General features: G+C 60.6%; 2 protein-coding genes across 3 annotated transcripts in view; one reads left to right on the forward strand and one right to left on the reverse strand.

Moving 5' to 3' along the window:
• CUX2 (cut like homeobox 2) overlaps nucleotides 1-1,761 on the forward strand; it is a 65,454-nt gene extending 63,693 nt beyond the window's left edge. For both annotated transcript variants that reach the window (XM_086623427.1, XM_086623426.1), the window contains one exon: nucleotides 1,104-1,761. In XM_086623427.1, coding sequence (XP_086479553.1) covers nucleotides 1,104-1,761 — 658 coding nt within the window. The remainder of the gene's footprint in view (nucleotides 1-1,103) is intronic.
• Nucleotides 1,762-6,436: 4,675 nt separating this feature from the next.
• Nucleotides 6,437-7,216, reverse strand: PHETA1 (PH domain containing endocytic trafficking adaptor 1). The gene has a single exon (XM_086623626.1). The coding sequence runs from the start codon at nucleotides 7,214-7,216 to the stop codon at nucleotides 6,437-6,439; it is 780 nt and encodes a 259-aa protein (XP_086479752.1).
• Between the last annotated feature and the right edge of the window lie 3,747 nt (nucleotides 7,217-10,963).

Here is a 10,963-nt window from a genome sequence, read left to right on the forward strand (position 1 = left end):
GGTGTCACTGTTCCTTTTCCAAGCCCTCCCAATCCCTCTTGCCTTAGGTGGGGAGGTGCCAACCCATGCGTGGTCACTGGAGGTCCCCAGGTGCAGGATTGCAGCCAAAATGCTGTGTGTGCCCTGCCTGGCATGTGGTCAAGGGGTGTCAACCACCTTGACTGAGTCATATTTTCCTTTCAAGGCCAGGTTGGACGAGGCCCTGAGCGACCTGATCTAGTTGGAGATATCCCTGTTCCTTGCAGGGGGGTTGGACTAGATGACCTTTGAAGGTCCCTTCCAGCCCTAACCATTCTATGATTCTATGATATTGAGCATCTAAAGAGGTCACTGTGCTTGTGTCCGCCTGCTTGCTAGTACAGGACACCACCTGCCACTGAGCAGGAGCTCCACGATGGGTGGAGGAAAGTCTTACAGAGGCTCCTGGAGTACAGGATCCATCCCCACAGCAGCCTGGCCCTGGGGAGCGGCACGGGCTTCATCTTGAGACAGTATTGCAGATGGACACGTTGCTCCTGAATCCTCCCCAGACCCACACTGTCTGTGTCAGTGGCCCAGGTGACAGGTCGTGCCCCCTCCTCTGTATAAACCAGTATAAAAAGACATATAAGTGCTTGTGTCAAGTCCACAGAGCCCCCAACTCCCCCTGGGCAGCACGAGGTCGATGGTCCGTATTGACGGGAGGTGGCTGAGGTTTCTCGCATGAAGCAGTCACACGGGGAGAGCTTGGAGAACTGGGCTTTTCGGTGAAACGTTGGCTAAACCCACAGCCTTTCACCTCGCATGGTTCCAGGGAAGGCCCTCCTGCCTCCTCGCTAAACACAGCCACCCTAAAACAAACCTTTGAAAAATGTTACCTGTTAAACGATGTCAAAAAAATACCAGAAAATAGTGGAAAATACTCGCAAAACTGGGTCGGTTTGGCTGGAAATGGCCCCACGTGTTGCCAAATCCGCTGCCCGTGCTGACACAAGGTGAGATTTTCCATCTCAAGTGACGTCATCGCGTTTTTCTGGCCGGAGATCCTTTTCCGAGGCGCGTGGTGCCCGCGACGCGGGGCGATGGGTGACCGTCGCTGACCCTCTGTGGTTGCATCCCGGCAGGTCGCGGATGCGCCGGGAGATGCTGGTGGAGGGCACACAGGACAACGACACGGACCCGGAGCAGAGTGGTGGGGCGGCCGTCCCCGGGCGCCGAGCCCCCCCCAGCCCCGATTCGGATGCTGAGGACCGTAAACCCGTGTTGGGGAAGGGCGAGCCCCCTTGCGCCGCTGCGCCGGTGAAGGTGAAGGAGGAGCAGGGGGAGGCGGGCGGCTGGAGCCGCCGGCGGGACTCACGCAGCCCGGCTGGAGCGGCCGAGGGGACCGGACCTCCCCAGGAGGAGCGGGGGGCAGCCCCCCACGCCGCCGCCCCCAGCGCCGGCAGCCTCCCGCGGCGGGGGGGCCGTGCTGGTGCCACCACCGGGGGACCGCCACCGCCGCCGCACCCCGACAGCTCCCAGTCCTCGGCAGGGTCATCCCGTTGCAGCTTGGAGGTCTCCCCAACATCACCCTCGGCGGCTTCCTCACCCGGCCTCGCCGGTTCGGCTTCACCGGGACCGTCCTCCGCCGGGCCGGTTTCACCAGCGCTACCGCCGGCTCCCGGCCCCCGGCTCAGCACCAGCGTCCAGCGGCGCCACGAGAAGATGGCCAACCTCAACAACATCATCCACCGCCTGGAGCGGGCCGCCAACCGCGAGGAGGCCCTCGAGTGGGAGTTCTGAGACCCTCCCCCGCCGCCCTAAATATATATATACACCCCCCCATATATATATATATATTTTGTTAAAACACAGCACCAAGAGGCGACAGGCGGCCGGCGCGATGGAGGGGAGCGCCCGCGGAAAGGGGGGACCCCCGCTACGAAGCCGCTTCTCCCCTCTTCGACTTTGTTTTAAATGTGAAAAAACTGGGAACAATTTTAGAAAAGAAAAGGAAAAAAAAAAAAAAACACACCACCACAAAAAAATATTTATAGACCTCTTTTAGATATTTTAATAAAAGGATACTTTGGAATTTATTAACAGCTTAAGCTGCTTTGATATTAAAGATAGCTATAAAATCAAGATGATGTAGCAGTCGTGTCATTAAATGTACACCGAAGTCTTGTAGTTTGCCACTGGATGAGATTAAAAAAAAACAAACAAAAAAGCCCAGAAAAGACTTTTTGAGCAAAGCCATCAAGCAGCACTATGAGACTGACCACGTGGAAGCGACTTTTGCCGAGCGGTTCCCACCTCTGTCTGTAAGACGCCGCATCGCTGCTGCCCCGGCCACCGACGGCGGCACAGTCCCCGGGGACTCTAAAGCGAAAACCCTCGATGCCATCGAGTGTGTGTTTAGTTCTGGTGGTTTTATGGTTTGGTTTTTTTTTTTTGCAACCTTTGTAACGCAGAATGTCCCGTGCGGTTGTAAATGTTGTAGGAATGTCTGCAATAGCCTTCTGGAACAAGACGTAGCACGGTCCCAGCACCGGCCCTTGCGCCGTCTCCGGTCAGCGACCGACGGCAGCCCGGCTACCGGCACGGCACGGCTCCTGCCAGCTCCCAAAGGAAGAGGGAAAAATAATGCAAAAGGAAAGAGAGTGACCCGTGCTGGCGATTTTGGGAGTCAGATGGGAAGAGGGACCCGGGTGTGATGCTGGGGGAATGGCTCTGGCTCGCTGCGGATGGACATCCATGGGATTGTGGTTTCCCGCCCTCTGCCATCGTCCGTTTGGGAGAGAAAAAGAGACGGAGCCTTCGAGCTTTGCCCCTGGGGTGCCAGTGCTTGGGGACGAGCACCTGAAAATCACGGGGTGCCCATCTGCAGGGGGCTGAGCCCTGCTCGGGGCTGCTCCCGGCATCACAGCCAGCTCCTGCGGCTGAAGCACTTTCTTAGGGAGCGCGCCGGGCAGGAGGAGCGTCCCCTCGCCGCAGCCGTGTCCCCAGGCGGTGGCTGCCGGTGAAACCGGGATGAGCCCCGGGGTGTTGCACCCGGTTCCTGTCCAAACTGGGCAAACTCAGGCCTGAATCGGGCAAAGCACCATCAGGCTTTGGCTTGCCGGGGCTGACGCCACGCAAAGGCACAGGAGCTCGGCGGTGGCACCGTCCCAGCGCGCTTGCCGCCACCACCCCAGCCCCAGTGCCCCCAGCCGGGGTGAAATGCCTTTATCTGATGTGGGCTGGACCACGCTGGGCTGCTCGACTGTCCCCTGCCCACGTGGCATCAGCCGTCACCCACCAAGAGCGGTCACCGGGAGGGCTCCCTTGCCAGGCTCCGAGGCTACGCATTGACTCATTTTTCCACTCTATACGTTTTTACCAGAATAGAAGGTATTTTTATATTTGGGCGGTAGTCGACGAGCGATGCTAAAAGCGGCTCTGCGAAGGCACGGCTCTCCTTGCCCACCCACCCTGCCCCAGCGAGCCCCAGCTTGCCCACGGCCGCTCCTTTCCTTGCCACCGTGCCGCAGAAGGTCGCGGCGTGACCATAGACTGCTCCTCTCCGTAGCGTGCTAGCGGGAGCTTTAGTGGAACGGGATTCGAGGAAGCACTTAGGATTAGTCTCGAACACGGCGATCCTGTTGTATTAAAGCTAGCGGGGACGTACCGGGCACGTTTTTGTTAGGCTCCTGTACTGTACTTCAAAAGTTTCTATGAGATCGATGAACTTTGTTTAACAATTTTGGAAGGAACAAGTTCTGTAAAAGAGCCACTAAATACAGAAGTTGGATACGACTCTGGTCTCAGGGTGTGTTTTGTCCGGAGGCGGCTGGGATGGGCAACTGGGTTGCTTTTGGCTCCTGGCTTCGGGTTTATGGCAAGAGTCCTCACTGCTGGAAACATCTCCCAGTGCTTTGGGGGAAAAAAGAGGGTGTTTGATGGGATTAGACCAGCTCAGGGCATGATCCTGCCCTGTGAAAGTCCTGTGCTTCTGGTTTGGAGGTTCACTCCTGCCCCGGGGTAGCTCAACATCCTCCAGCGCGAGGTTCGGTGCCATGTGCTGGCACGGCTCTTCACCAGAGCCAGCCATCGCCGGGCGAGTTTGCAGCCTCCGACACGAGGCGGGCTGTTTGCGTTTGATGAATTAATAAATCCATATGTTGCATATCTGTTTAAGCTTGTTTGTCGGCTAACATGTTGGGAAGGATTTATTTTTAATGAATATCTGAATGGCTGGAGAAGCTGGGCCAGCTGCCATGGAAACTGGAGTCTTCCTCTGCAGCCAGCTGACGGGGCCGGGTTAACCATCTGGATGCTGCGGGTGTATCCGCACCCCGGCTGCCCTCGGCGACACCACTCCGAATGCCGAAACACATAGCAGGTGCCATGCCCAGCCAGGAGCAGGGCTCCACGCTCTGCAGTGGAGTGACTCTGGCTGGCTTTGTGCCTCAGTTTCCCCCAACCCACTGCAAGACCCACATTAGCAAGAAGCTGGAGACATTTGTGCAGTTGTGGGCGTTGTGGGCAGGGACACAGGGTCACGTTGGCCACTTACGTGAGAACGACATGTCCCTGTGGGGCACCAACACCAGCTCCACTGAGGGGACACATATTTTGTCCCCGGCTAAGACCCCTAGGCAGAGGGCTGGAGACAGTGCACCGAGGGTGCAGGGCCACCCAACCAGGGGAAACCAAACCTGGGTAGCACCACACGGTGCTGCCTGTAACCTGGGATTTGGAGGGATGGTTGTAACACCCCACTGAGCCTGTAACACACCGGCAACTTGTGCCGGGGCACCCAGTGCTGTTTCTGCCGGTGAAATGGTGGGAGGGCTGTGCTCCCAGTCAGGCTCTTGGCTCCTTCTCAGGGTGGCTTTTCCAATGCCCAAATCCTCGTGTTGGTCACCTGTGCCCAGTTGTTTGAGCCGTCATGGAGGGCAGGACTGTGCTGTCCCTGCTGCAGGACCCACTCAGTGTGTCCCAGTGTCCCCAGAGTGGCATCATCTCATCCCATCTCCCCATCCCATCCCATCTGTCATCCCATCCCATTCTGTTCCATTCATCCCACCCCATCCCATCCTATCTGTCATCCCATCCCATTCTGTTCCAGCCATTCATCCCATCCCATCCCATCCCTGTGGGCAGATGTGGGGCTCAAGGGTCCTGCAAGACCCTGGCATAGGCCATGTCCCACTCAGATGACACAGTCCCTGCCCAGTCCCACGGATGCAGTGGGACAGGAGAGGAATTAAACCAGAGGATTAATTCCCACCTGGGACCTCCTCCCCCAGGACTTAAAGGCACAAACGAGAACTGGGACCAGGAGGGAATTTCTGAAACAACTTTTATTGAAGCAAAATCTCGTGCCTGTCCCAAGGGGGCAAAGGGAGCTGGAGCCACCCGGCCCAAACCCAGGGCACCCCGACTGCTCCCCCAGACCTGAGCTGGGTCACCCCACCTCCAGACCAGCAGCTTTAGCGTCAATGTAAACCGATGGGGAAATAAAAAAGAAACACCAGCGCAAGACACCGGCTTCGCTCTGGTTGGGCACATGAATCATTCGGCACCCTCCACCGCTGACACACACGTTCCTGTTGCCGCTGTGAGCGATGGTTCCCCTTAGGGAGCTGGCCGGGGGATGATGCCCTGCCCCGAATTATCTGGCCAGCAAGATGGTGCCCGCCGCCGCCACATTGCCCTTGGCGTCTGCCCCCGCTGCGGGCTCACTGGCCCGGCTGCGGGACGCCCGGGGCTGGGTGTCACCAGCTCCTGGGCCAGCCGGGCCGTGTGGTGCTGCCGCCGTTCAGGAAGGGCTGTGCTGGCTGATATCTGCATGTTCAAACCACATCCTGCTGGAACAGAGGGATCCGGCGGAGCTCGGCTGACCTCAGCCAGTCGCTCGTGCCGGGCAGGGAGGGGAAGGCGGTAGCGGGCTCCCCGGCTGTGAAACACACACGCAGGGGCTCAAGTGGGTGAGATCCCATCAAAATCCTCCTCCAAAAGCATTGTCGGTGCACGACCCCACTGTGAGAGCATCAAGAGGTGCCAGCAGAGCCAGTGCAGTGGTTGATGCCCAGGAGGCATCAGCCAGAAAGTGGTTTGTAGCTTGCTGGCGCTGGGTGGACCACCCCGCACCCATGCCTGGGCACGGTCAGAGGAGTGCACCACTGCTCAGCACAAGGTGCCAGGGAGCCTGGCAGCCCCAAGAGCCCAGGGGTTTCATGCCTGGCTGGTGGCACGCTGAGTCCAGCTGCCATCAGTGCCCGGCTGGCTTTTCGGCATCACAGAGCAGCTCTGGTGTCCCTTGGCACTGGGCCCTTGGTGGCACCATCAGTAGGTGTCCATCACCGCCGTGGGCAGGGCTGTACATCGCGGGGTGAGGAGGCGACTGAGGTGGCACCAAGGACAATCTCCTCCTCTCCACTACGGGTCCTGATGGGACAGGCTGGGGGGTTCTCTGAGGCTCGGCCACGTCTCAGAGCCGGGGGCCACGCCGCCTCTCCAGCCAGTCCTGCCGCAGCCGGGCCACTTCCCGGCCATATTGCTCATGGAGCTGGCAGAAGGCGGAGGGGCTCTCTGCCGCGGCTGCGCCGGCACTGCCTGCCTCACTGCTCGATGCCCGCCTGCACACTGGCAGTGATGGTGGCCGCGGGTTCCCCTCGCTGTTGTGCCCACCGCAGTCGGAGGTGTTGGCCAGCCGGTCTGCTCCCAGAGCATTGTTCCACACCGCGCAGCCGTTCTCCTTCGGTGTGACGGTGGGCAAAGCCAGCAGCTGTTCTGGTGACTGCTCCGGCCCCAAGGGCTTCGGCTTCCAGGAGCCAGGTGACCCCTGGCAGCTCCCACATCCCCCGGCCGACCCACAGTACATCTCCTCCAGCTGCTTCTCCAGCTCCCGTACCACCAGGCGCATGTAGTTGAAGCTGGCCCGTGAGAGCGACTTCACCCATGACTCCATGGCAGCCTGGCTCTCGGCCGCCAGCACGTAGGTGCGAGACTTGGCACCGCTGAACCGGATGGCAAAGGCAAACTCCTCGGCCGAGTCGCAGAGCTCCACGGTGCAACCCTCCAGCACGATGACGCCCACCGGCTCCCGGCTCTCCCGCTCCTCAAAGTAGAAGAGCATGTTGCCCTTCAGCACGAACCAGCGGCGATGGTACGCCGTGTGCCGCTCGCCGCGCTTGTAGAGGAAGCCAGCGTTGTCGGCGGGGGAGTCGCAGGTGGCATAAAATGCCAGGCTCCGCTCGTTCAGCTTCATGGCTCCGTGCCCTGCAGGGACAGAGGGTGCTCAGCTGCCCGCTGGCACGCGGAGGATGGGTGCGCCTTAATTGTGCGGTAATAAACCGTCGGCTTTTTGTTCCTGGCAGCACCGGCCCTGGCACCCAGGAAATGGAGCCGGTGAATAAACAGCCCCGTGATCGCAGCTGGAATAACACCATTCCCAGCCAAGGTGCTGTATCCGGCTGGTGCCAGGTGGGTCGAGGCTCACCAGGGCTCCCTGGGGGGGGATGTTTCCCCCCAGATGAATATTCCTGCATGGAGGAGCCCTGAACGTGGCTCATCCCAGTGCCTGACGTCACCCAGCACAGGTGACCTTGCCACCGGCACTGTTTGCCCTGCATCCTGCCACTCCTCCCCATGGCACTCAGGGAGGGTTCATGGCCCACACCGCAGATCCAGCTGCTGCTCCGCAGAGCCGTGGCCGTGGCCTCTGCCACCAGGCAAGGCCACCTCTCCCCTTGTCCCCTATCCACCAGTGGCCTCGCCATCCCAAGCTTTCCACCTACCTGGACTCTGCCTCTAGCTTTGTACTCCAGCGGCTGCCAGCATCAGCGACGCACCGATGGCCGTGGGATCGCTGGTGTTGGACAACGTAGGGCGGCTGTGGGGACCAGCACCCCACTGTCCCCACTCGCTCCGGCCCCAAAACGCCTGTGGGTTCCGTGCGTCACCCCGGCCCGCGGAGCGCAGGGCGGCCCCGTGCCAGGCTCGGGATTTTCCTGTTAAGCCACATTGCAACGTCCAAGGAGACAAGACGGGGGCTCCCGGGGCGCCCAGCGCCGGGGGGCATCGGGGACCCCTCTTCCCCAGACGGATTGGGGACCTCAAAGAGGTTCCCTAAATTCTTGGGGACATTCGGGAGCGGGGGAGCCGCCCTCCCCCGGCACCGGGCGGCTCCGCTCCCGGGCGGCTGCGGCCCCCACCTCTCGCGGTCCCGGCCCCGCTCCCGCTCCCGCTCCCGCTCCCGCACAGGTCACCTTTGTCCTCGGCTCCCCGCCGCCCCGGCTCGGCACGGCCCGGCCCGGCCCCGGCGGGCGGAGCGCTGCTGCCGCCCGCCTCCTCCGCCGCCGCCACCGCCCATCACCGCGGCGCGGGGCGGGCGGGGAGGGGACCCTGCGCGCGGCTGAGAAACTGCTGCGGAGCTCGGGAGAGCTTGGCTCGGCCCAAACTCTCGGCGGGTCAAACCTCTGGGGACTGGGGCCGAGATGGCACCCCGGAGCCAGGGGTGCGGGGGGATGCGAACGTTCATGGATGTGCACGTGGATGTACAGATGGATGGATGTGCACACCTATGCCTGGGTGTGTGGATGTGTGGATTTACACATGGATGTACGCGTCGGTGGGAAACCTGGGAGCTTAATGCTGGAACTGTTTGCACGACATTGGATTTTTGAGTCAGGTTTTTGGGGCGGAGAGTGGGTGCCCAGGAGCGTCTGGCAGGGAATGGGCAGAGGCTGATGGATGGGGAGGATGACACAAGCCCAGCAGGGAGGGCTGGAGATGGAGGAGACAGGGCAGAGGTTGGTCTTGCGTGGGTGGGAGATGCTGCAAGGGTCCAGGCTGCAAGTCCTGGCTGCTCTCCTGAGCTTTCAGCCACGTCCTTGGGAGAGGCTGGGACAAAGTGGCCAGGGAGGGGGGTCAGAGGGAAAGAAGGGGCTGAGGCAGAAGAGGAGTGGCCTGGGTGGGCATCCAGGGGAAGGTGACAACTGGTACAAGGCGCTAGAAAGCAGGGGGTGACGAGCTGTTGGCTGGATGAGCTGGCGCTGCTGGGCATTGTGCAACCGCGTGGGCAGAGATCGTGGCCCCCTCGCTCCTTCCTGACCGCGGAACTCACGTGGCACTTGAGCCACTGATGTATTCTGGGTCAGGCTGGATTTCCCACTGCTGGTACCCACATCCCAGGACAACCATAAACCTGTTGGCTGGGAGAAGCCCCAGACTGGCTTCTGCTCCTGCTTGGCCTTCTATGCTGGCAGTGTCACCAGCCCAGGGACCACGTGGGCAGCGCTGCCGTCCTCACCGTGTCCCAGTAAATACCAGCATCAAGGATTTGCTCTCCTTATCGTTCTCCCTTCCCTCCAGTTTCTTCGTTCCCTGACCCAGCTGCGCAGCAGTGAGTGTATTTTAGCAAACAAGGCATCGGTGCTCATTTTGCAGGCCCTCAACTAAGAAATTCTGCCATCAGTGACCCGAGCTGTGACCGCCTGCAGGTCATGGTCCTCACTGTTCACCCTGTCACCGTCCTCACTGCCCTACACAGCTGCTTGGGGCTTTGCAATCTTCTGCTCATGACAGTAGTTTTCAGTTCTCCAAGGGTTTTCCCTATCACCTGCAGACTTTCTCTTTCAGGCTATAAAAAGGGATTTAAACCAGCACTAAAACCATCTGGGCTTTATCTTCCCTCCCGAGCGGAGCGGCTCTGTTCAAGGCCGCTGGTGCGAGGTCTCTGGTCTCTCTGCAGCGCTTATCTCCCCGCCTTGCTGAGAGCTGCCCTTTCCCATGGCAAGATTAGGAGGGAGAAGGACCATGGGGAGAAGCAATATCTTTATTAGACCAGCTGGGGTAATTGAAAAAAGGCAGCCACGCTCCCGCTCTGCCTTCCTTTGCCGAGACCTCAAAACCCCAACTGCTTCTTACAGCCTCATCGGCTGCTTTAGCAGAGGGTGTTCCTCCACTGCAGCCACCTCCTGGGGAGCCTTTCGGAAGCTGCTTTGGAGAATCAGCCCAATTCCTCAAAAACCACCAACAAAATTCCCCCGTGGGTTTTTGCTTCCCGTTGGTTCTCCCTCGAGACGGTCACGTGTCGCCGCACGGGCTCCAGCACTTCCCCTTCTGAGCGGCCCCATGATATTTTCTCTGTTGTCCCTGCTGGCGAGCAGCCCAGAGCCCATACCTCAGTTTCCCCAACTAGGTCTTGCTGGGAAAGATAGGAAAATTAATTCCTGTGCTGAATTTGCCCAACAGCAGGGAAAAGGGAGAAGAAAAGGATCTGAAAGGAGGTGAAGGGCTGCCAGGTGCTGTTTTGGACGTGGTCTGCCCTTGGCCTCCACTTCCTGCTGCTCCCATGACTGGTGACTTGGCGGTGCGGTTACGCAGTGGCGGGTGCTCGACGGCTCAGCGAGGTGAGCTGGGGAGCTCTGAGTCACTGTCAATGCCGGTTCCATAGGGGCCTCTCCTGGAAATCTGGGGGTGCTGGGGGGTACCGAGGGGCTGCTGGACACCCAGCGCAGTGTGTGTCCCTCCCAGAGAGGAGAAGGGCTGCGGGTCTGTGTCATGACAAGCGAATGGTCCCCAGGGACCCCAAATGGACCCAGAAGCTGTGCCCTGGGATAGCTGTGACCCCCCCAGAATGCCCAGTGTGCGGCTGGCGCGACCTTCCACGGTGCTTTTTGGGGTGCGGGCACCCCTGTTTGGCGTCGGGCCCACGCGAAATTCCCCGTCCCTACGCAGGTCTCCAGCCTGGCAGCCCGGGGATCGGGCACCGGGCAGGGCAGCGCGGCGAAGCCGGGCTGGGGCGGGAGGGAGGCGGCGTGCAGTGCGGCGGGCGCCCGGGAGAGGGCAGCGGGAGCCCGGCCACGGCGCCGGGCAGCGCCCGGGCGGCTCCGGGCTCGGCGGGGCTGCGGAGGGGCAGCCAGCCCGTGGGGCACCCCCTCCATCACCATCCTGCCCATCACCACCGTGCCCATCACCGTCTTGCCCATCACCACCGTGTCCATCACCATCC

Source organism: Tauraco erythrolophus, chromosome 19 (assembly GCF_009769465.1).
Source record: "Tauraco erythrolophus isolate bTauEry1 chromosome 19, bTauEry1.pri, whole genome shotgun sequence".
NCBI classification, from domain to species: Eukaryota; Metazoa; Chordata; class Aves; order Musophagiformes; family Musophagidae; genus Tauraco; species Tauraco erythrolophus.

Bases quoted from the DNA above. Each gene is read 5' to 3' on its own strand.
- PHETA1 (XM_086623626.1), bottom strand. From the start codon at position 7,216: ATGAAGCTGAACGAGCGGAGCCTGGCATTTTATGCCACCTGCGACTCC.